The sequence below is a fragment of the Prionailurus viverrinus genome, chromosome A1, assembly GCF_022837055.1.
Source record: "Prionailurus viverrinus isolate Anna chromosome A1, UM_Priviv_1.0, whole genome shotgun sequence".
Classification (NCBI taxonomy): domain Eukaryota; kingdom Metazoa; phylum Chordata; class Mammalia; order Carnivora; family Felidae; genus Prionailurus; species Prionailurus viverrinus.
In genome coordinates this window covers 127914378-127940745 of record NC_062561.1, presented here as the reverse complement: position 1 = coordinate 127940745, position 26368 = coordinate 127914378, and the positions used below count along the sequence as shown (strand labels likewise).

At 36.7% G+C, this 26368-nt stretch overlaps 1 protein-coding gene across 5 annotated transcripts in view; it reads left to right on the top strand.

Annotated features, from left to right (window-relative positions):
- The window catches only part of PDE4D (phosphodiesterase 4D), a 1415237-nt gene that overhangs the window by 1127452 nt on the left and 261417 nt on the right, over positions 1–26368 (top strand). The window contains exon 1 of one of the 5 annotated variants that reach the window (XM_047855223.1): positions 3679–4468. The exons of the other annotated variants lie outside the window; for them this stretch is intronic. Coding sequence (XP_047711179.1) covers positions 4404–4468 — 65 coding nt within the window. The 5' untranslated portion in view covers positions 3679–4403. Of the gene's footprint in view, positions 1–3678; positions 4469–26368 lie in introns of those variants that run through there. 5 annotated transcript variants of the gene reach the window in all.

Genomic DNA, 26368 nt, shown 5'->3' with positions numbered 1-26368 from the left:
GTTATTTGACATATTTGTAGTGCTGAATTTAAGCACATTTGACAGGCTTGAATGTTTTGTTAGTTCGTAACATCATTTTCAAAAATTTGCTCATGACAGACTGGAAAGTGCAGAGTATCTACTGTAATCTGGAAATAAGAGTTGATTCAGAGTACAGATTTCAAAATGGACAGAGTACTTCAAAGTAATAATATCTGAGAAAATTTGCATTGTATGGTGGAATCATTCTTTAACACCTCATTTAATGGATTTCAGTTACTGCTTCATGCTTAATTCTTGGTGCTTGGTAAAGGTCATTAGGCTTATAAGACATGCTCACCATTAAATGATAAGAGAAGGCTGCAGGGTGGCAGGGAGGTGCTTTTGGTTGGCTCTGTTGGTTAAGCAACCTACTTTTGATTTTGGCTCAAGTCATGAGCTCAGGGTCACGAGATTGAGCCCAGTGTTCTGTGAGAAAGAGATTCTCTCTCCTGCCTGCTTTGGATTCTGTGTCTCCCTCTCTCCCTCTCATTCTGTGTCTCTGTCTCTCTCTCTCAAAAATGAATAAACATTAAAAAAGAAAAAGATTCTCTCTCTCCTTCTCTCTCTGCCCCATCCTGCTCATGTGTGTATGCTCTCTCTCAATAAACAAACGAACAGATAAATGGTGAGAAGGGGAATCACATTTTAGGGTACACCTAATCTACTAGTATGCAGTAGATGGGAGAAATTTTAGGTGGTATTTGGACTCTCTTTTTTGTTGTTGTTGTTAAGGTTTTTTTAATTTATTTTGAGAGAGAGACAGCATACAAGCAGGGGAGGAGCAGAGGGAGGAAGAGAGAACCCCCAAAAGGCCCACATTAATAGTGCGGGACTCAAACCCACAAACTGTGAGATCGTGATTCGAGCCAAAACCAGGAGTCAGACGCTTAACCTACTGAGCCAGTCGGCTGCCCTCTCTTTTTTTTTTTTTTTCCTCTTCATACTTGCATTGGTGGTGGGATGGGGGTAGGGATAACCAACATATCAAACACATTTATTGAATAAATATAAAATTATCTTTTAAATTTATGCTATTTAAGTTAAAAAATTGAGTCAATGAAGAAAAATATCAAGTAAGTAATGATATGGATTGTGTGCCAATATTGCAAAACTTGTGGACGTCCAAATGATTGAAGTTCAGTAAACATTATATTATGTACTGGTTTCATTCAACAAAATACATAAAAATAAATGACCCAAATGAACTTATACACCTGAGATACATTGAAATGTTGTGGTGACAATAGTCAAAGAGAAGTCTATATAATATTACATACTTTGATACAACAGTCGAGTGTTAGAAATATTAGCAGACTCTGGACCAAATGCGTACTCTCCAAAGCTCTTTAGACAAGAGATGCACGGTCCTAATGTCCAGTCCTCTTAGATTCAGACATCTTTGTCAGCCCGTACACTATTATATATTTGTTTGCTGACAGGAATTTGGAGGGCAATGTCATATCTGCTCCATTCAGAGAAGCTTTTCAGAGGAAAAGAGTCACAACACTCAGATTATAAATCATTATTTCAGAAATGTACATGTGAAAAACTGCCTTAGAATGGAGGAAACACTGTAATATTGAATGAATACTGTTAGTTGTTTAATCTGTCACTACCTTGAATATTATGGGTAGAAGTTCAATTAAAATTTTAAATCTCAGTGGCCTGATGATACTGTGCATCTTTCTTTCTCTGTAATGGCAACCTTGATGTACCCATCCAAGAAGCATTGAGTATTCTGATTAGTTGCATACATTGTCAGATACTCCACTTAACACTTGTTTTCCTTGGGGACAAAAATGATGTATTAGACATTATAGGATGGTTATACAGTGTTTAGGAGATACCCAATAAGTGCGTTAGAATCTTCAGAGATAGATTCTTAGAATACACAGAACATTGAGCAAGGAAGGAAGGAAAAGTTTATAGGGCAGCACTAACCTCTTACATGTATGTGACAGCAAAGGGAGGGACAGTGAGCTAAGTAATCTCTATGGGACAGAGAGCCTTCTGGGGGATGGTAAAATACAGGGCTGGATTATTTCAGCAAAGTTTAACACACAGCATTCAGACATTACATTCTGTTATCGTTGTCATTTTCTTGTTGAAATGGCAACCAGAGGATTTTTCATAGACCTTACTTGGAAGGGAACAGTGCTTCAGATAAATAATAGTAGTGGCTTACTTGTACTCTGTTCTTTCTTCCTTTTCCCACATTAAAATTCTGAGGAGATAAAAGACAGACCTCCTCCCATAATCCCCTTCCCCCCTCCCAAAGTGAGTAGTCTCACAAACCTTCTTTTGAACTTCTAAAAATATGTGATTGGCTAATCTGCCTTAAAGTACCAGCAATACACTAAACGTGGGACAGAGCTAAGAATGTGTCACTGTTCCTGAGCAGTCATAGGACAACTGGAAAGCTTAAGGAGGTAACTATATTGAAAGTTGTTTATTAGCATTTTCCTTAGGAAGCCTGAGGGTCCCTGAGAGGAGACAAAATCACAACTGCACCTTAAAGTGTGACCAGGGGAGGAGTTGAAGCTTTTGTTGCAGTAAGCAGCCAGAGCCTCTGGAGGGATGCCTTACTGCATTAATTTTCCAAATCCTTTGGGTGGGTCACAATTGCACTCCAACATCCTGCCTGCAAATGCTAAATAAATACCAAGTTCACGTCAGCCTAGAGAACCAACGTACTAACTAATGTAATTTGAAGAATCAGATGCTTAAGTAATTTTCAGTCGCTAATTCCCATGCAAAGTCACTGAAGTTGGTATATCCAGACGAATACATATTCTCTGTGCAAATGTCCAGAAGGATAGCCAGGGTGATCAAAGGGTCCTTCTCTTAGGAGTGATTCAAATCATTCTAGATTATGTCTGCTACAATAGAACAGTTTGTATTGCAGTTGTAGGAGGTGGGGCAGGGATTGGTCTTCACAATAATAGGATGTTAAGATAGTATGATAGGAGCTTCATTCCTCACTGGAGAGTGGTGAAGACTTAACAAATGCAGAGCCTTCAGTGTACAGAGATCAGTAAAATTTGCATATGATTTTCAAAAAGAAATAAGGTTTAGAAAACATTGTGCAAGGGAACAGCCTTCGTACATGTAGTCACTTGTCCAGCAGTAATATATTTGATTCTTCAGTTCAAGCATTCCAGCACGACCTGGTGCAATGATTCCTGCTGCCCTCTGTTTAATTTTCAAGAGTCAGTTTGCATCTCTACAACTAAACCCAAAGCGTGACATTTCATTAAAAAGGCTCAAAATAACAACTGCTAAGCCCTCAATTTCTCTCAACTTTGGTTCTGATGAGAGTGTTTAGTTTCAGTGTGAGACTTTGAGAAAATCACTTTTTTTTTTTGAAGGGGAGAGAGACAAACAACTCATTTGCAAAGGGGTGTGTTCCTTATAAAGGTGGTCAGGGAATCTTACCCTGAATAACACAGACACCTCATTTCCCAGAGAAGGAAATTGTTTTATAAGTTTTGAGAGGTCTGTCGGCTTGGTAGGTTTACAGTTCTGGTCCCTGGCGCTCGTCTGTCTGCCCCTTAGCTTTGTAAGTTTAAGCAATTGACGCGGCAGGGCTGGGTGCTTTTTTTTTTTCCTCTCTCACTTCCCTGCGATGTTTTGAACTGCCTTCCTACAGACGTCATACAGCCCTTGAGGAATAGTTTCTGCCTGGAGAGATTGAATGATAGTTCTCATTCACAAAGGCTTGTAGTCAGATTCTAAGCAGGGGATACAGCGGAAATTACATTCACAGGTAAAGCACTGGGCCCAACTGAAGTGCGGAGGGCTCCTTTCTCTGGCTGGCTTCTTGGCTGCCCCAGAAGAGTGTTTGCCTGTGGTCGCCCTGAAATGGAACTTCCCTGACAGCTCTCTTGTGTTACAGTACCTCGCAGTCGGTTTCTTTCCCTTTCACTCTACCTGAGTACTTTGCGAGTGTTGGAAATCTTTAAACCTGTTATGAGAGATTTGCAGAAAAGACAAAGACAAGTGGCTCTTTCACTGTGTTGGTTTCCCTTGTGACCAGATGAAGAACAGATTCAAAATTCAGTTCCTCCGTTGGCAATGCAAAACATAAAGGAAACTGTTCACTTCCAAACAGCCTGGTGCTGGAGTAAATTCAGCATGAAAGAGGAAAGAGCTCCTGTGTCTTAGAAGCTTCCTTATGTGCTGGACTGGGGGCCTCAGCTGGATTCCGGGGAATTTGGATTTCTTCAAGCAGCCTCCCTTGGAAATGGAATATATTTAAAATCATCTTTGTAGAAAGACAGCTGAAATGTATTGATCAGAATACTTGAAGACATTTTTCCCTTTTTCCTTTTGCTTTTTTTCCTTCTTTCTTTTTGTTTTTTTGTTTTTTTGTTTTCCTCAAAATGAGCATTATTATGAAGCCAAGATCGCGGTCTACAAGTTCCTTAAGGACTACAGAGGCAGCTTGGTAATGTGCTTTTTCTCTCATGCTTCTCCCCTTTTAAGATTGACGTAATACTTGAGTCTTTAGTAATTGCTGAGGAAGTTCAGAAGTTAGGTGTGATGTTAAGGCTTTGTAAGAAAGCATGGTATTGGTAACACTTTTATTGTCTAATTTATGCCCATTTTTTTCCGCTGTAAAACCAGGGGTGCCCACAGTTGTTGCTGTTTTTTTTTTTTTTTTAACTCCATGTGGACTGTAGCGATTCATCTCCTGATGATTTTTAGGGAAGGAAGGAAACTTGTTGGGAGCTTAGTTGAAAGCTTGTCCTTTTTCACTGTCTGGTTTGGTCTTGTTTTCTCATCTTTCTTGCCTGCTACAAGCAGGCTGGTAGGTGACAGTACGCCATTGTCTTTAGAAGATGCCTTGGCTTTTAGCACAGATATGTTAGAGAAATAAATAATGTTATATATCTTTAATCATATGACTAACTTGAATTTAACTGAGTGGCTACATGTAAATCAAGTTGCTTATCATTCCATCGTCTATGGTTTGTTTTATTAATAATGTTCCCTGGTAATGTTTTTTGATAACTTTAGTGTTTTCACTCTAATGAAAAGTACCAGTTCAAGATTATAAAAATTATAAATTCAATGTAGAAGCAAATGTACAGGTAGAGATGCAGTAAAAATGACTTGCTTGATATTCATCACTTTGTTTATCTAACACAATAATAGAACAAATATTTGATTTTAAAAAGTATCTTAAGTTCAATTTATTGTAATATTTTATTCTACCATTTCCCCCAATATTGATTTGATATGCTTGCAAACAAATAGCCCTTAAGGGATAGTTTCCCAGTAAAGTGACTTCTGTGTCTAGAATAGCTATTTACAGAATACTTTTCAGCGGCTAATCTTATTTTATTTATCTTAGTACTTGATTATAAATAAATAAGCTCCACTCTTTGGAATGGAAATAACTATGCCTCATATAGGGGAAATGAAAGCAATAATGGAGTGCAGGTGTTTGGAGATAGGATAGAAGCAGACAGGCTAAATGTGTTACGTATTATCTGAGCAGTCAAACAAATGCAAATACTCATGATATTTGCGTAAGGAATTCAGCCCGTGTTTATGTGGTTGGGTTATCATTTGCTGTTACTGTACTAGTGTTTCATAGGGGGCTAGACTCAAGAACTGTTCCTTCAGTAGTGTTTCTGTGATTTTTAAAAACTATAGATGCAGACTCTGTCTCTTATGTCACTTGTGATTCCTTATAAAAGAATACATGCAAAAAAATCTTTTGAAGTAATACAGGCAATAAGTTCCTCCTGAGTTTACTTATGGAAAATCTTGCATCTGCAAATTAATTTGTATGGTTCTTTTATGCCAAATAATGAATCCTGGGAAATACTTAGAATCTTTTTATTTACCACCATAGCTAATATAAATCTCTGACCAAAATAAATGGGTAATCAGAATTTATAAAATATATGAATTTTATTAATTTGTGATCTCTCTCCTGGCTATTTGAAAAACTAATCTGATACCTGAGTAAATAGTATTTAACCAACCTATTTCCCTTTTTGCCTAAGCTTTCAGGAGACCTATTTTTAAAGTCAAGGTTCAATGGGCAATAATTGGTTCATTGCAGGTGTCTGGTAACCGTGACAGTCTTTACTCCTCTGAGATTGACAGTCTGTTTTTATCCACAACTATTCTATTTTATAATTCTAAATTCTGTAAGGTATTTTTCATAAATAAATAAGGTAACAAATCAAAATAAATTTTTAAAAATACTGACTTGTGGCTGTGTATATTGTTCCATGTAAGTATTTTGCATGGTGTTGGGGTCAGAATGTTTTTTATGTAAGAAATAAATGTCTCTTTATGCTAATTATTCCTAGGCTTAACAGCACAGTAGGGATGCCTTTCCAGTTATTAATCTTACATCTGACTTATTAATAACGTAACTGCTTGAGTGTATCACTGTTGTCTCTAAATCTTTTGGCCTGAGGTTGTAAGTGCTGTAGTTACAGTTTTAACATTCCAATGTCCTTTTTTCACTCAAATACTATACATACCTTTATTTATATTTATCTATAGTGAAATCTATACAGATTATAGATTAGGTATATAGAGGAAATATATGTATGTATATAGATAGATACTTAATTTTTAGAACTAACAGCATCGTTCTCCCCGCGCCTTTGCACAGGCCCCAGGTTGCTCTGTGGGACAATGTCTTCTCCTTATCAGCTTTTCCGTTACAACTTCCAATCACACCACCCCACCCCCCCCCCACTCTCCACCTCCTTTCCTTTTCAGATGCCAGAGACTACTTCATCCTCTTTACAGTTGACTTCCCATAAAGGAAACCAAATGATTTACCAGTAATCCCTCTTTCACATGGTTTTATTTCATTCTGGACATCAGAATACTTTGTTCTTGGATACCCGTCTTTTGGCTTGACCATCTTAAGTTTGCTTATTAAATCTATTTTCTGTTCTATTGTCCACTTTTCCAAAACTGTCTAGTCCCCCTTGGATGCTTCCAAGCCAAGTGCTATCTTTTGGAAGTTTTCGAACTGCCTTCTGCAAGAATCCAGTGCTTCAGATTACTTTTCCTTTACTTTGTTCTGTCTGTATCTCTCCAACCAGTACCAGAAAAAGCAATCCGTACTAACTTGGTGTTCACAGCCCTGTGAGATAGTCACATTTTTGAAAGAGGTTCATGGCAAACTCCTAATGATAATTTGTACCTTTCGTTTTAGTCCATATACTTAAAAGAAAAGCCTTACTCATAGTTCAAATTTTATGAATTTTGAAAAAGTAAAATAAAAATAAACTTGAAATCAATTTGTTTCCTTGTAGTATAGATGTCAGAAATTTAGAATATTACATAACAAGAATAAATACTAGGTTACTTTTATTTATTGAACTGGTATTTAGTGAGTACTGAGTATGTGCCAGGTTCTAACAGAATACGATTATAGTATTTATCCTTTAGCATTCCTTTAAAAGTATAAATGTGTGAAATCAAGAAAAACTTAATATATGTGTTTTCTTACACTCATAAAATTTTAATAAAATTAGCAAGCTCATAGATTGGGGCATTGTTTGCCTTTCTAGTTTTTTCAGTAATAATAGTCTGCCTTTAAATTCTGTCAACAATTATATATTATAATAATACTATAATATTATAGTATCTTCCCATTTATAAACCTATCCTAGAGATACTTTTCACTAGTATAACTAAGACTTGTGTAATTCAGTTTAAATGAAAAGTTATTAACCTTCCAAATATAAATATAAAGAGATATTTGGCTTATAAAACTGGATTTTGTTCTTTCCTGCTATTGGATGTTCATTATTTCGCATATGCTTGTTTTATTTAAGATTGTTCATTATGTATGCTGGGGGAAAAAGAGACACTACTATCTAAAATATAACTGTGGGGTTTTTTTATGAAGTAAATTTTGAAACATTATTAAATAGGTGAAAATTATACTCAGGATTAAGACATACAAAAAGTTTGGAAAGCTCTTCCAAAGCCTTTGATAGTGGTTGCTTATCTGTGAGGGTAAAAGTGGCAGGAAGGGAGGTAACGGAATGTCATTGAACTTCATTGCATTATTGTATGAGTGTTTTCATCAAGGAAGTATTTTATCTTGATGTTTAAATATATTCAAAATATAACTACCATGTGCAGAAGCAAGCTCATAGTTTTATGTGTAAATATCTACACATCTGGTAAACAACAGTTTGCTCAATGTCCAAAACATGGGGAATAAGCGTTTCAATATGGAGCAAATTCGATTATCTGACTAATGTCGCTGCTCAGATCAATAAATTATTGTGTTTTTTCTATCAACTCTCTCTTCCTAAGGTAAAAATTCAGGCTGGCTGAGAATTCTTATTTTGACCTCAAGACAATGTCTTCTCCTTATCAGCTTTTCCGTTATAACTTCTCAATCACACCACCCATTGAAAAACATTGATTGGACTAAAACTACTAATTTTATAATTGAAAATAAAAAGATGTAATAATATTGATTAGTATTTTGGAAAATTCCTCATAACTCTCACTACCCCTATCTCAACTGTTTTCATTTTTTTGCTTAGCTGGTATATTTGAATCAGTTGTTGTAAATACCTTTTTTTTTTTTTTTTTTTTTTTTTAATTTTTTTTTTTTTTCAACTTTTTATTTTTGGGACAGAGAGAGACAGAGCATGAACGGGGGCGGGGCAGAGAGAGAGGGAGACACAGAATCGGAAACAGGCTCCAGGCTCCGAGCCATCAGCCCAGAGCCTGACGCGGGGCTCGAACTCACGGACCGCGAGATCGTGACCTGGCTGATGTCGGTCGCTTAACCGACTGCGCCACCCAGGCGCCCCGTAAATACCTTTTTTGTGTTCTGCTTCATTTAACATAGTGGCATTTTTCTACTTTTCTAATAACAATACTTGTAGCTTTCATTTTAACGAGTGTATTTTATGAATGAAAACTCTGTGGAGAATTTTATGTACAGTATCTTATTTCATTTTCATAACCACATTGAGAGAGTTATCAATCCACACTCTGCAGAAGAGGAAATGAGACTAAAAGATAGAATAACTTGGTCAAGGACCTTTAATTGCCAGGGAAGCCTGGGATCATAACCCAAGTGGGCCTGCTCCAAAGACAGTGCTGTTTTTACTTCAGCATGTTGCCTCCCTCTACTGTCTATGTAATTATCATTTTAATGACTGTAAAATTGTACATCTTTTGAATATATCTAAATACAGTATTGGATATTGTAGAAATAGATTGGAAGTTGTCTTTTTAAACATATGATAGCCTATGAAGTTTAGGGATGGTGATGGGTGTTGAAAATGGCTGTTTGAGAGATTACTGCAGTTATAGCCTCTAGACTAGTATATTCTCTTTCGGTAGCAAATAAGGTCATGTGTTCCCAATTACAGAAATAAAGAGCAGAAGTTCAGCATCTCCCAGTTTTGAATAGATCATCTTTCTTTGTTCTTGAAAACCTCTGTAAGTCTTCAGCTTAGAAATAAATACTATATCTCAGACTTTGTATGAAGTTTCATACTGTTTTAAGTCAGCTTTGAAAAAGGTACAGAATCTTCTTTCCTACATGCTTAAAATTTTATTTATTTAATTATTATTATTTTTTTTTAATTTTAGAGAGAGAGAGAGCATGAGTGGGGAAGAGGGGCAGAGAGAGAGAGAGAGAGAGGATCTTAAGCAGGCTTCATGCTCAGCATGGAGCCAAATGCAGGACTGGATGCCAGGACTCTGGTATCCTGACCTGAGCTAAAATCAAGAGTTGGACACCCAACCGACTGAGCAACCCAGGCACCCCTTTCCTAACCTTTTATCTTAGAAGCTTTTATAAATGGGAAAACAAATGGAATTTGCATACTTCCTCCCTGTGCAATATACTCTGTGACTTGGCTTAGGTTGGTTCAGAGTTTTGACCATATTATAAACTTTTTTGATCCTATTATGTAAGCTTATATCACCTCTGTTATATAATAGACTTAAAGATACACAGCTTTTAGAAGTGATTAAGATCCCTTGAGTACTTTTTTAAGATTTTATTTTTAAATAATCTCTACACCCAATTGGGGCTCAAACTTACAACCCTGAGATCAAGAGCTGTGTGTTACACTGACTGAGCCACCAGTTGCCCCCAGGATCCCTTGAGTATCATTTAAAACATAACTAGGGAAGCACAGAGTGGATCACAGAAAGATATAATCTTTAAAGTCATAAATTATGATTCCCTTAAAAAGTCCTTTGTCCTTTGTTCAGCCTACCTCTAACTTGCTGTGTCCCTGGAGAAGCCACCTCATCCCTCTATAGGTGTGTTTATTCACTGTAAATTAAAGAGGGTGAGCTAGATCCATGAATTTCAAATATGCTTTTCTCCATAGACCACTTTTTATAAGTGAAATGCTAATGTACATAAGTGACTATATATGGGAGATTTAAAATTGTATGCATATTTGATATGTAGAGGTAAAATTGTTAAAACATACATATATATGAAATATATAGGTAAAAATACACAAACATACATACAACAAAATCACCACTGAATTTGCCCTTTTCCCACTATCTCAAATCCAATCCCTGTTCTTGCAATACCTCTAAAAAGAGCTTTAAGGTTCCAAGGAATAGTATTTGAAAACCACTAAGCTAATGAACTACTAAGATCCTTTTTTAGCTCTATTTTCTGTAGTGTTCCCCTATCACTGGAGAGTCATTTGTGTTTTTTGTATCCTTATGCATACTAGGATAAACTTGCTGGTAATAAAACTTCCTGTGAAGTTCAAATAACAATAGTTCACATACTTCTACCTTGAAAGACTTTAAAGTTATGGGATGATTCTCATTTCTGAAAAATCACAGAAGAGTTATAATAGTTAAGATCCATTAATTTTATTTAGCATCTTCTTACTTTCTACAAACTTATTTTAGACTTGTTTTGGGTGTGATAATCATCATTTATTACATGTATGCCTAGTTGACATGTCATGAATTCAGCATGGTGGTTGGTAAAGAAATGATGAATTGGTACTGAATCCTTCAGAAGAAAGATGTTTGTTTAGTTTGGGTGTTTCCCAATGGGATTTTCAACCCACTTTTTCTGTCATGTCACTGGAGAATAAAGTTCAACGTAATGTTCCCCCATGCAACACTCTTCTCAGGGACACTGCATTCTATCAGCTCCACATTAATAGAACTAGCTGTGGATGTATGTGCAGTCCACTGTGCCCTATATGTAGTTCTACTCTTTTCCTCCCTATTGATCTGGAGCACATCAGATCAGTTTTGTCCCCGTTACAAAAATTTGCCTTTTAACAAAGATGGAGTTTAGCTCATGTTATTAGTCCCTTTGTCAGTCATTCCAATCACGTAGTAAATTTTGCTAAGTCAGAATGAATGAGGACATGAATGTAATCATAGATATAGAAATGGTTAGTCATGCATCCATCTAACTGTGATTAGCAAGATAGAGAAAAGTAGATTCTAAGATGAAGCAGAAGGAGCATCTGGGTGGCTCAGTTGGTGGAGCATCTGACTCTTGATTTCAGCTTAGGTCATGTCCCAGGGTCTAGGGATAGGGCCCCACTTCAGGCTCCACATTGAATATGAATCCTGCTTAAGATTATCTCTCTCTCTACCCCTCTTCCCCATTTGTGCTCTCCTTCTCTCTTAGAAAGAAAGAAAGAAAGAAAGAAAGAAAGAAAGAAAGAAAAAGAGAAAGAAAAAAGAGAAAGAACAATAAATTAAGATGAACCTGAAAAAGGAAGACTGTTAATAAAGTCTTCAAGGAGATTTTTCTTAGGGAGATATACCTGAGAGCTATGTATAAATATTCTGAATAATACTAATGTTAAATATATAGAATTGTTAAAGCCTGGATAAAGGTATCAAGCATGGGACTTGCGGGCTTATTAACTACGTTGGTGAAGAATGTAGTTACAAAGAAAGCACGGTCTTAATTAAAAGCCAATATAGATTTTCTTAGGAGCCCTTCCAGAGATTATCCAGCTTCTCAAGAGATAAAGCTGAGGTTTGAGATTTATTAGAAAATGGATAGTGGAAGTAAGGTATATTCTAGCCAAAAGCACCAAATCTTTCCAGGGATCAGGGGCTCCAGAAAGGACTGGGATATCACAGGGCGGAAGACAGTGAGCTTGGGCATGGTACTATTAAGTGTAATCTTGTAAAGATAACTAACAAGAGGCTGTGCCTATGACTCTCAAAATACCTTGCCCTGTGGTCAGGTTTAGCATAAAATAGGAAGTTCTTTAAAAGAATGGAGAGTAGGGAGAAGCCAGAATCTATGGATACATTCTCTTAGTTATCTCGCTCTTAGCAGGGAAAGTTAAACTATATGTATTTATTATTAACCTTCAGCCTTTTAAGGGAGTTGTCTCTCTTAGGAACGTCCTGGGGGATGAGTGAGGATGTGAATTGGGGAAGCTAAGCTAAACTGCACTTCAGAATAATAGAAAAAAAATACAAGGGAAAGATTGTGGGCAAGAGGTGAGGAAGTGTGGCTAGAGAAGTTGGAGCGAAGATCAGAAAGGAGGCCAGAATGGAAGAACTGCATCCAGTTTTGAACCAAACATCCACCATGTAGCGCCATACCCCATTTAATCACACTGCCACCTTCCGGGCAAAAGCGGTAATTAATGGATTTGAATGTAGAAGATATTTTATCCCTTCATCTCAGCCTTAAAAACTTCCTCCAGAGGACAAAGGGAGTCAACTGCAAATCTCATTTTTCTACTACACATGAGGGAGAACAAGAAATTAGAAAACTAGAAACTAGGTATAGAATATATACATATCAGGATTGCACCTTCCAAAGCTTTCTTACAGAAAACAGCCCTCATATTTTACAATCCGCAGTTAGGACGTTTTATTTATATCTAGTTCTAATTTCCCTTGCTTAAAATTTAACCCATTTCTACCTGTTTATCTGTGGATATAAGGATAGTGAGTCAAAAGATAAGTAGATTCTTTTTAAGACATTTGAAAACTGCTACTAAGTGACCTTGTGGTCTTTTCTCATTTCATACCACACAATGTTCATTTTGAATTGCAAAGTAGATGGCACCAGTGTGACCTGCTGAAAAAAATGTTTTGTAAAACATAGTTTCAATATGTAATTGTTTTCAGGCTTCACACAGAAGAGTGTTCCCATTGTAACTAATTCTCCTTCCTGTTTGAAATACATCCAAGATGAGGAATTCAACTCCTTGTAATTAATATGCATGGAATATTCATATATATATATATATATATATATATATATATATATATATATATATATTTTATGAAATCGAGAAAATAATAATTCCCAACATCCATGATTTCATGCTATTGCAATGTAGCACAACATTTTCTTTGTGTCAAGGAATTTATATGACTGATACTGTTTTAGTTAGGATAAATTACAGCAAAATGTGTCAGCTTTTAACCAGTGGCATTCTAGAATGTGAATGAGCCATTGCTGTAATGCTCTCTCTGATGCTGCAGCTTTATCATGGAACAGCAGGTAACTGACCTGTACCTGGATCACCAACGAGTTAGGACAGCAGTTCCTAAGCCTGTAGTGATAGTCCAAGTAGTAGCTGTTGTAACGATAACTACAATATATTGAGCATCTACTGTTTGTCAGACATTGGATTTGGTGCTTTACACAATTCAGCTCATTTTGTCCTCCGAATGATCGTATGAGGTAAAACTGAAATCACCCAGCTTGTTAATCAGGGAGCTAAAGAAAACGGTGATCTAATTCTAAATGCCAATTTGTTATTGTTGCCGTTGTTGTTCTTGTTTTACTTGCTTTTCTCCACTTTCTGAACTGCCTCCGTGATGCACAGTTCTGCTTCATGGTATTCCGAAAATGAGTCAGTAGGCTTTTTCCTTTTAACCTTGTGCAACTCAAGAACATCTCTGTATTTTGTCTGCCTTCTTTCTTGAGCTCTTCATATAAGCCTTCAACCATGAACCATGCAGATGTTTCAAGAAATAGAAAATGGACTTTGACACGGCTCCGTTTTTTGGAGATCTAGCTAGTTCCTGAGGCATTCAGTTTATTGACTCTTCCCCTCAGTCAGACTATAAACTGCACTGCCTTCTTCCTCTCTGGCATTTGACCAGTCCGTAGAACCATAAACTCTTTGAAATGAAAGGGACCACAGAGAGTAACCTATAATCTAATTCTCCCCATCCCTGACCCCATTTTGGAAGCAGAAAAGTTTTGCTAGTCTTTAACATTTCTAGTCAAATAGGGTCAAGAAAAACTGTTAGAAACAATGTCAGTGCTTATGTGGCAAAGATTTTTATTGGAGAAATATTTTTTTAAAAAACTCAAAAAAGGGGGCGCCTGGGTGGCTCAGTTGGTTAAGCATCCGACTTCAGTTCAGGTCATGATCTCACAGTCTGTGAGTTTGAGCCCCATGTCGGGCTCTGTGCTGATAGCTTGGAGCCTGGAGCCTGCTTTGGATTCTATGTCTCCCTCTCTCTCTGCCCCTCCCCCAGTCACGCTTTGTCTCTCTCTGTCTCTGACAAATGAATAAACCTTAATTTTTTTTTTTAAATAAAAAACTCATAAATGAAATTTGAAGTCAAATAGAGAATTAAAACTTTGTCTATTAGGCAAGTGTGTGAAAGCAGTGCTATTATAATTTGTATGGAACTTTAATGTAATTCTAAAGTTAGGTCTGTGAAATTAACTAATACCATGATAATGACATCATCACTTCTCAAACAACTGGATTAGAGGATTATGCATAGAGAGGTATGGAGGTTGAGGCCTCAGCAATCCCCTGAAGGAAATTCAAAGCACTGTGTTGACCAAAGTCCTCCCTAGACAACTGAACCTGATCATTAAATTTTTTGGAAGTCACATAGTTAATTAAGTAGCTAAAATTCATGTCTTGAAATTCTGCTTTCCCAATATAGTATTTGCAGCAATAAAAATAGTGGTAATGACTATTTACTGAATGCTTACTATGTTCCAGGCACTATGCTGCGCATTTGACAGGAATTATCACATTAGGTCCTCAACATAAATCCTGTGAGGTACCCATTATTAGTATTCCTCATTTTGTAGTTGAGGAAACTGAGGCCTCATGAAGTAAACTGACTAACCCAGGATTGCAGGGAAAATAAGAGAATTTCATGGGTTCATATACCCTTAAAAATTATAAAATATTACCTTTAGCGATAGTATATATGTAAACACATCAACTGAGTTAATAAACCTAATGTCCTTAGCACAGTGGCTGACTCCTGTGAGTGCCTAGGAAATGTTGGCTTGTGTAATGCAGGTTTTTTTTTTTTTTTACCTTTGTTTGTAGTGTAACTTATAAAAAAAAATCAAGAACTCTACATGTGAACACTGACTTAATCTATAAGGGCTCTTTTTCCATAAGGCAGCCAGCCTTCTCGGGCACATCTCAGAACTGAGCACTTATACAAAGCTAGATATTGTGAATAAATCACACCAGTGCTGCGATTCAAAGAAGATATACTTCTATTCAGAGGGGTTAAAGCAATAAAGTACACAGAGAAGGGGGGAGTATAAGAAGTCAACTGGATGTAAAACACCTCTGAGTCTGTTGTTTAAAAATTGGTCAGAATCCCCTAGGGAAGTGCTTCCAGGCAGGGGTTTAATCTGAAAGAAAGAGACAGTGCCTGAACATCATCGCCGGGTCCAACTGTGAAGACTTTCTCCATGTAACCTTCCTACTCAGGGCTGCCAGGTGGTCCAGTCTTTACAACAATGTCACTGCCTGCCTTTCCCTACCTGTCCAGACCCTATGCTCCTCCCCTCATACTCTTGGTTGTGTTGTTTCCAGATTGTTCTCTCTGTAGCCTGACTCTCATTCTCCTTACCAGGCCCCAGGCTGGGTAGGACCCCTGTTAATTTACCGTTTCGTCCCAGCTCAGCAAAAAGGGCTTCAGCCTCCTTCTCCATTTCTAGGAAGACAACAAGCTAAAAAACGAGATCTGGTGAGATCAGTTCCTGGGGCCTAAAGTGTTACTTCAGGATGGACTCTAAAGCAGAGGGGCTAGAAATGTGGAGAATGCAGTGGCTTAGTGAGATCTGGCAATTAGATTCTAATATCTCTGGTATCTACTTATTTTTTCATGAATCCTTACTAATAATAATGTGTAAATGCATTACTTTGTCATAATTAACAACTGCACATTGGGTTAAAAGGTGTGATTGAGGGTGCAGTTAACTACCCTAGGGGGGAAAAGTTGGCCCACTAAAGATGCTCTGAGTTTCTTGCTTGGAAAATTAGTCCCAATTGTTTTGAGTCTTCTTGTTAAAACTGAATCTAATTGTATATGAATCAGCAAGTGTTTTCTAGGGTAATATAAAAAACAAAAGGCAAATCTGCTTTTAGTAAACGTGCTTTTAATTGAGATGTGATTGAAATTGAGAAAACCATTTTATATACATAGGTATGAAATTACACCCTTACCTAGAAATACACCTGAAATTTCTCCATAATTATAAGACACTTCTCATGTAAATAAAGAACTAGACCTCATTGTTTAAAGTCAATATGGCTAATCTTTTTCATCCCTGGCCAGTTAGTAATATCGATATGTAATAAAGTACCAGGAGCTACTTTGGGGCTTGGAGAGAAAAATTGTTGCCATTAATTGGTGATATCTATTAGAGAAAAAAGGGGCATAATGTAGCTGCTTGCCATTTAAGTGGGCCTAATGACCTCATAATCATTATTTATGTGTAAACTCTGCCATTAAATTTGCATGCAAATAAAAGTTGTAGCAAAAGCAGGGTTTATACATACATACAAATGTGTACTTTTTAGAAATTTTGACATGTTTTTGGTAATTTGTCACCTAGAAAGAACACACTATGTGTGAATCCTGCAAAGCATTAAAACTCTTTGTGGATATTGCAAACCAAAAATAAAAAGTAATTAGTAATTTTGGTTCTCAGTGGCCACCCCTGTAATCACCGCCCAGATTGAAAATACTATCAACAATCCTGAAGCCACCTTTGTGCCACTTTCAGCCACTGCCCACCCCCTACAAATGTAACAACTATCCTGATTTCAAAAATTGCATTATTTTCTGCTTTTGAATTTTATGTAAAAGTAACAATACAGTATGCACGATTTTGTGTCTCGGTGGTTTTTTTCTGCAAAATGCTCTTTGAGTGTTTATCCCATGTTGATATATATGTAGTTCATAAATTCTCACGAACTTTTGTCCGAAGTGTAAATTCAGGGTTAAACTCAGATATGCTAATTGTTTAAATCATAATTTGGTATATAGGACTACATCAGCACTTAAAGCTGTTGTCAGTTTACAGTAATCATTTGACTACACTTTAATGTCCAGACTCTTGCTTAGATTTTCCCCCACCTAACATTTCTTATGGGAAATCTTCCTAGACCTCCCCGTTCAGAATTAAGACTCCTGTCTCTGTGTCCTCATGAAACCTGGGACATGTCTCTATTAGAGCTCTTGAAGCATTGCAGTAGCTGTCTGCTGAGTGGCCTGCTGTAGCCCCTTGGACTATGAGTGTGTTGTAGGGGAAACTGAGTTTTCTCATTTTGTACCGTTGTGCCCAGCACAGTGCCTTTGCCATCATGGGCTTTTCAATATCTCTGCAGGAAGAGAGAAGAACAGTGAGTTGTTTGTTCTCCATTACAAAGAAATGTTACAAGCTGTTTTCATTCCTAATTTTTTTAATTTTTTTTATTTTAGAGAGAGACAGACAGTGAGGGCAAGTGGTGGAGAGGAGCAGAGGGAGAGAGAGAGTATCCTAAGCAGGCTCCACACTCAACGCAGGGCTCAATCCCACCACCCTGGGATCATGACCTGAGCCAAAATCAAGAGTCTGATGTTCAACCAGCTGAGCCACCCAGGTGCCCCAGTTTAATTTTTTTTTTTTAATAAATGCCACTCTGCTTACAGATTGTACTGAGTGAGTTGTGAGATAGAGTTTACTCTCTGTGCAAGGAGTTGTAAAGTATCTGAGATGACTTTTGCTTGTCCTGTGGTTTTCACCTGTAGTTTACCATCTCCACTGGTAATTCTTATCTCAACACTTCTCTCCATCCCCTCATATTTCTCTTGTTTTAGACTCTGTGCTTCCCAGGTTTCCTCAACGTTTTCTCCTTGCCTGAACGACTCATCTCAGCATCATCAACTAGTAAGAAACAGGGCAAACAGAACATGCTAGTGTGTGTTGCACATACTAATCACTGAGGTAACATGGCCGACTTCTGTCTCTATCCGTGGGGTGGTTTTTATGTGCAATAGGAGACCAGCTGGAGGGAGGTGCTAAGACCACCACTCCAGGCTCACTCTAGCTTCACTGTGAACATTTTGAAGCCCAACACAGCTGTCACAACTGGCAGATTCCACAGCTGAGATGCTGAGTCAAAGAGTCAAGCTTGTCCTAGAGCCCTAACAAATGGAATTGATCACTGACCTCCAAAGGCTGAGTTAGCATTCCTGCTTGTACTGTGAACACGTCCCGTTATTAGTTAGCCTTTAGCTTTATCACACTTCTAGACTTCAATAGTTTGGAATTCTAAGAAATTAAGGCCTAACCCTTAATGATAGAGGAAGTGATTTGCTTTTATTGTTGTACAAAAACATTTTCTACCACTGGATCATTTAATTTGATTCTGTAGTTTAAAATGTACAGTTCTTAAAGAAGTGTTCTATTTCTGTAGCTTTTCTATTAGTTGCAAAAGTAAAGTGCATTTTTCATTGCTTCATTTAACAATGTTTATTAACACAGTTTTGCCCCAGACATCCTACTGGCTGTTAGAGAGACATTGATGAAATATATAGTCCTCACCTTCATAAAATTTCTAATCTAGTGACTTTCTAAAATATTCCTGTGGGGCAAAGGATTTCTAGTTTTACCTGCTACTATATCTCTTGGAATATTTTTTAGTTTCATGGTAAGAGGAAACATTTGTAGTTTAAGGGTGTTTCAGTTGCTCTCAGAAATCCAGTAGTGAACAGAAAAACTTAAAAATTATTCTCACTGCTTGCATTTGGGGAAAGGGGGTTGCATAATAAGAAATAAGTCTAGAATATTTTATTTTCTTAGGCCAAAATATTTTCCCTGGGCTAGAGGGGTATTTTCATTTTAAATAAATTGTTTATTTAATCACCTCCTAACAAGGTTGTGCCAGCCAAGTTAAATATTTAAATTTATTTTATTTAAATAAACCTTAAAACCAACACATTTCTTTTTCACTTAGTTGAATTTAGCCTTTAATTTTTCAAACTTAAAATAAACTGGGAAATTTTAATGTACACATAGAAAGGGAACATGTGAGGGGAACATCAGGAAAAATAGTTGGAAAGAAGTGAATTTTAAACAAAAGTAAGTCATAGAATTAATATTTAACATAATTTAACTTACTGTCCAATGTCCGTCTTTACGGATAATCTTTAGGAGACTTTTATTTTTATAGATCTTAGTTAAATGTTATAAAATGTTTAGGGCCTTGTTTCACTAATAAGGGAAATGAACTTTTCCTTTCCCCAGATAACTGCCACTAGCTAGTTTGCCTGCTTACGAAATAAACTCATTCTACTATTACCATGGTTGAGTTATAGTTATATTCCCGGTTATATTCCCTTATAACATCGTGTAAAATCCATGGCTTTAACTGGGTTAATCTACGCAAATGACCATTTCATCCAATGGGATCTAATAGGGGCTTTCGAAAGAACTGTCAAAGACTAGATTCCATGTTGAAAATCAGAAGGCAACGTCATTCGTGTCCCACTCCAGTTCACCATAAAGGATTTGCCCATAAAGGTTACAACTGCCATACAAGGGAATGATGGAAAACAACCTGTTTGCCAATGTCAGATTATTATCAGACTTTAACGATGAGCCACATTATTACATGATTCTCAGCCATACATCTGGACTACAGGCATTTCTGTGCAGTTATAACAGCTCTGGTCCTATGCTACTACTTGTGAAGTCAGTCTAACTTCAGAACCCACCCCATTTAGTATACCCTGTCTCTTCTGTACAAACTGTGCTCAATTCCATAAAGAACTTGTATGGACTTTAGCCAGTAGTCAAAAAAAGTGTGATATTTGGTTTATAAACTTTGTTTATGAGACTTTAGTAAATTTTAAGGTAATTTCACATTTGAATCACCTCCTTCTTCCACCTATGTATCCTTGGTCATCCCTTCTTTTTTTTATTTTTTTAAGTTTATTTATTTTTGACACAGAGCAAGCGAGCATGAGCTAGGGAGGGGCAGAGAGAGAGGGAGACATAGAAACCAAAGCAGGCTCCAGGCTCCAAGCTGTCAGCACAGAGCCTGACGTGGGGCTTGAACTCACAAACCATGAGAACATGATCTGGGCCGAAGTCAGATGCTTAACCCACTGAGCCACCCAGGCTCCCCAGTCATCCCTTCTTAAATAACTAGATTTTGAAGTTTTGTTTGTGTGTTTTTCTTTTTCCACTTCTGGTTTGTCTAGTTGGTGATTATACTTTCCTTATAAAGTTCTGGTAATTTAATGTGTAATTCTTTTAAAATCCTCACATGTAATTTTCTAGTCAAAAAATGCTTGAATTTCCAATACACAAATAAATTTTAGATAATTTACTTCAATAAACTGGATAATTTGTTCAAAGCATCAAACACATTTGCTTCCATAATTCATGCCATTTGTGTATTAGTGAATGTATACATAAGAGATACAAAAAGAATACAGAATACAGACCTACACATGCAAACTTGGGCTTCCCAAAATATTTTAAATTAAAGTACCAAATTCCCTTGGCGCCAATCGCTCTAGGCGTTTTCACTCAGTCACTTCCTAAATATTGCATAGGGGTAAACTACTCTGTAAATTTCAATTCACATAAAGTAGATTTAATTGAATACCAAATGAATGCCGTATTGTCTTCTCAAATATTTCTAAATAAAAAGTTGCTTTAAAGTCTTCCTTGACTTTCTATATTCATTAGTGCCCAAACTTAGAATGTGAATCTATTTGAAGAGAAAAAAAGAAAAAAAAATTACTCTCAGGACAATCTTTTTAAATGCGTGACAATCTGTTTTGGCTATGATAGAATAGATACATGTAATCAGATAGGAGAAAAGTCTGTGCCTTGTGTATCAACTCAGGTTGGAACTTGCAATTTCCTAAAACATTTGGTGGGAAAGTGAGTTAAATCCATGAAAACTTGTATAGAGTTTGGTCTCAATCCCAGCTATTTCTGATTTAGTATAACATCCTGAATAAATTAATTCATGCTACTGGAGAGAAGGAAATATTCCCTGTAATATAGACATTCTGACTAAGGGAAGTAAAAGTTAGAAAATAAGGCCTGGTTTCCTCAGAATAATTCTGGTGACTTAAAAGATATTTGGGGAAGGTCTGAGTAGGTCTGAGTTGCTTTTACTGGTAGGTGGGTAGGTGGAAATTATGCTACATATACAGATATTTAATCTGGAATCTTTAATAGAAAGTGAGTTCTTTTTTCTCAGTTATCTAAGAAACCCTGTAAGCATTTTACAGACAGAAATAAAAAGCGCTTAGAAAGTTTGGCGTCACATGTTTAATCTTCCCGTGCCAGAAATAGGCCAGATGGCCCTGTCTTGGAATAAATTTATAGATACTCTGTTTTGTTCCATGGGTAGTTTTAATCTTTGATATCATTTGGATATCAAACTTTATCTGCTTGACTGCATTCAAAGTATCTCTATCTCTTTAGGCCCTGACATATGACAGCATATGACAGCCTAGAGCTGAGCTAATGAAATTCAAAGGCTGCTTGGAATTGCTGACATAATTACTGAAGAAATTGGGTAGCTCCTGAAGCCAGTGGACTTCAAAATTAGGGTCTACCACTTACAAACTGGTTTGATTCTGGACAAGGGGTTAAAACTACCCATGGAGTTCCTGTGAAGGTTCAATGGAAGAATACATGGAAAGTGCTCACCGGGAACATCTGGGTGGCTCAGTGGGCTAAGGGTGCACCTCTTGATTTTGCCTCGGGTCATGATCTCTCGGTTCATGAGTTCAAGCCCCTCATTGAGCTCTGCGTTGGCATGTTGAGCTTGCTTGGGATTCTCTCTCTCTCCCTCTCTTCCCCTCCCCTACCCACACTTCTCTGTCTCTCTCAAATAAATAAACTTAAAAATTTATTTAAAAAAAAGGAAAATGCTCACCTGGCACAATGCTGGTTTCACAGCAAGCCAAATAAATATTAACCACTTTATTATTATCAGAAGGCAAAAAACTCCTATCAATGTTGTCTTGTTTATGTTTTTATAACATAAAGTTGTTAGTTCTGACACAAGTTATGCTTTGATACGGTGTACTATTTGAGGATATAAGGATTTTAGCTGTTTAGAAAATGGTATATGATATGACATATACATGATTTTCACATCAGAATGTTCACGAGTGCAATGATAATGGAAATTTTACTGAGAAACTGTCGTGACAGCTCTAGGTAAAACCTAATTATTCTTTAAGTTGAAGATTAATATGTGTAAATCTTAATCTAAACTTATTATTCTATTAAATAAGTTCACAAGAATATGGAAGAAATTAACTTCACTGCTAGCTAAATCTAGACTAGAAGCTTCTTTGATACAGCCTTTTAAAAATATATATTATTTTCTTTATTCATTCTTTAATATACATAAATGATTTCTATTTCAATAGTAGCCTATAATGAGGCCTTAAGAAGATAGAGATATAGTTTTTTTGGAAGTAGTTCAACCAGGCTTTTTATTTAGGATAATTTTCTGTTGTTTTTCATAGAGTAGTTTCGGTATATTTCTTTTTTTTTTTAATTTTTTTTTCAACGTTTATTTATTTTTTGGGACAGAGAGAAACAGAGCATGAACAGGGGAGGGGCAGAGAGAGAGGGAGACACAGAATCGGAAACAGGCTCCAGGCTCTGAGCCATCAGCCCAGAGCCTGACGCGGGGCTCACGGACCGCGAGATCATGACCTGCCTGAAGTCGGACGCTTAACCGACTGCGCCACCCAGGCGCCCCCGTTTCAGTATATTTCTATAAAGACAAATATATAGTCTCTTGTACGTTCTAGGTACTGGAGATATGATAGTGCCTCCTTCCTTCCCTTCATAGAGCTTACTAAGCAAAAATAATTAAACAGATGGTTTCCAATATTGCAAATGCAGTGAAGACAATACCCAGAAGACTGGTTAATGAGGGGTGTGTGTGTGTGTGTGTGTGTGTGTGTGTGTGTGTGTGTTGGAGATGCGCTTTTGTTAAGGTGGTCAGGGAAGCTGAGAACTAAAGGAGCTAGCAGAGCAAAATTGGGTAGAAGACAATTACAATGTAAAGTCCTTGAATATCTAGTAGGTATGAAGAGCAGAAAGAAGGCCATCTTTTTCAATCCTTTAAAAAAGGAAAGAAATGAGAAAATGCCCTCTAAAGACCTTGAATTTATATGGTATTCACATTCACATTTGCTGTGAAAATCTGGAAATGTCAGAACCATGGGTTCCCCACTGTCAGTCCTCAGTGTTGATCTTTGTCTGGGTTGTTTTCTTTGTGTATCTGACCCTGACCTCTGGTGCTGGAATGTGTTCCTGCAAGCCCTGGTAGGCCAAAGTCAGAGAAAGTGAACTTGACCTAGGGATAGAAGGAAAGCCTTCTAGAGTAGAAGTGCCCTCACAATGCTTTGTTGTAAATCTCTCTTTATGCAAAGTGTAAGGATCTCCTGGGATTTGTTTTGCTAGATTTGAATGGCGTTTTTTATTAGGCCCTCTATTTTTCCAATGCTTCTTTCAGCCAAAGAAATGAAAGAACTTCCAGAAATGGGTAAGAACTATTTAGTAATGTGACCACTTAAAAACAAACAAAGCAAAACAAAAACAAACAAAAGAACAACAAAAAAAGTAGCATCTATATTTCTTCATGGTAAATATACCTTAACTTTAGATAGCAAGTTTCCCATGAAGCAATCCATATTGAATTGTCCTTTGCTATGAGTATGTGGATTTCAGTGTCCTGATGATGCTATGGGCTAAATTTAGTTAAGGTTTGAGTTCAAAATGTAATTGGTTAGTAGATATATGTGTGTAAAAAAAAATGATTATATGAGCTAGCTGGTGTAATCTTCCCAAAGCATCTATTGACCTTCAGCTGGTAGTAAGGTATGCTCACTATGACACAATAAATAGCACAAAAGACAGAAGTTCTAATTGAGAAGACTGCTCACAACATCTGTAATGTTCTTTTCTCTGGCCACCTGTAAGCAGTTCATGAATGGATTCTATTAGCTTCAAAGAACAAATATACTCTGGGCTTTATTAACCAAAGCTCATCACCAGTTATCACCACAGCCATAATTCTGCGCTCATAATCCAAGTTCTCAAGTACTTTCTGGATCATAAAACAACAAAATAATGGCAAAATCAATAATAACAACAAAAATAAGTAACACAAGGTTTTAGTGTGAAATAGATTGCATTCTAATTCTTCTGACTTCCTAACATTCATTATAGATGGGTGGGTGGATGGATAAATAGATAGATACAGAGAAATATATGCACACATACATGCACACTATATATTCTGTCAACCGTAGCATATTTTTAGGTAATGCTTAGCATTTATTGACCATAGAAAATAAGTTTCCTCTGCCCAGATATGTCTCTTTAAGCAGAGATGATAATGCAGCTAAATAGAACTACTTAGAAACAACTCCAAAATGAGCCAGAGACAGTAGAAAGAAAAAGAGACAAATGCTTCTAAACATAGTCCTGTGTTCCATGAACTCAGTAATATCACTTTATACCATCTAAACTTCACACAATTAAATTTTACCAAGTTTACTGTTGTCCTGATGCTTTCCATTTCTTTTGATGACAGTTTTGCCTTCTTGGACTCCAAGTAGTCTAACTGGGGCTTATCAGTGGATGTTTATCGTAATTAAAACTGAGATTTTTTTTCATCCTTTTGCTCTGAGCCTCCTACTTTGAGTCTGAAAGGTCACTTTAAATGTGCACATTATTTGGGAAACCACATAATGAATTCATGCCGTATTAAAAGGAGGCTTCTTTTTCTCAAGTTTCAGAGCTTATGTTGAATAAACCACTTGGTTTTGTCTGAATTTTTTAAAAAGGAGTTTATTGTGCTGTTTCTTTAATGCACTCACAACACTAAGTGAGAAAATCCTAAATTTTCATTTAATCTTTTTTCAGAAAAATGCGTTTTGCTCAGTAATTGCAATTAAGCTCTGTGGGAGTGTAACAGCTGCTACAACTGTAACAAATTTAAGGGGTATTCTTTGGTTGCATTACTTTAAGGATTTCTTATATTGTCTATCTTTAATCTAGCAACTCTACTTTTTAGTATTTGCTTATATGCCTGTGTGTAGGTGAAAAAATATATGCACAAAGATAATCTACAGCATTGTTTGTAATAGAAGACTAGAAACAGCCTGAATGTTGGTCAGAATGGGGTTGATTGAACAGTTTATGGAGCAGCAATAATTGAATATTGTGTAGCTTTGAGGACGATCTCTTATGTTCTGATATGGAGCTCTGTCCAGGTCTTGTTTATTATTATTATTGTCATAATTTGAAAAGATTTCTCATTCTCACAGGTATCCACTTTCATTAGTTTTGTGTATCCTTTAGAGTTTGTTTATGTAAGTGCAGACAATGAGAATATGAATTCTATTCATCCCCCCTTTTTTATACAAAAAGGAAAACAGTTTATAGTTTGTTACGCAGCTTGTGTTTTTGTTTGTTTGTTTGTTTAACTTGACAATATGGTAGTATGTGAAGAGCCTTCCTGATCTTTCTTGGGAGAGCTTTATTGAATTAATTCTCATACCATACTATTAACCTATTGAAAGCGTACAATTCATTGATTTTGAGTATAGTCACACAGTTGTGCACCCATCACCACAGTCAATTTTAGAACATTGTGTCACCCTAGAGGAAACACAGGATAATCTAGCTATTACCCTCCATTTCCCCCTTCACTCACCCCACTCTCAGCCCTAGGCAACTACTAATCTCTTTCTCTAAATGTGCCTGTTCTGAATGTTTTATATAAATAGAAGCAAATAGTATTTGATCTTTCATGACTGGCTCTTTCACTAATATAATGCTTTCAGGGTTCATCTGTGTTGTAGCATGTAACAGTATTTCATGCCTTTTTATGGAGAAATAGTATTATATTGTTATACCACATTTTGTTTATTCATCAATCAGTTGATAGACATTTGAGTTATTTTCCTCTTTTGGCTAATTATGAATTATGCTGCTGTGGATATTTATGTAAAAGTTTTTGTGTGGGCATATGTTTTTATATCTTTTGGGTATGTACCCAGTAGTGGAACTGCTGGATCA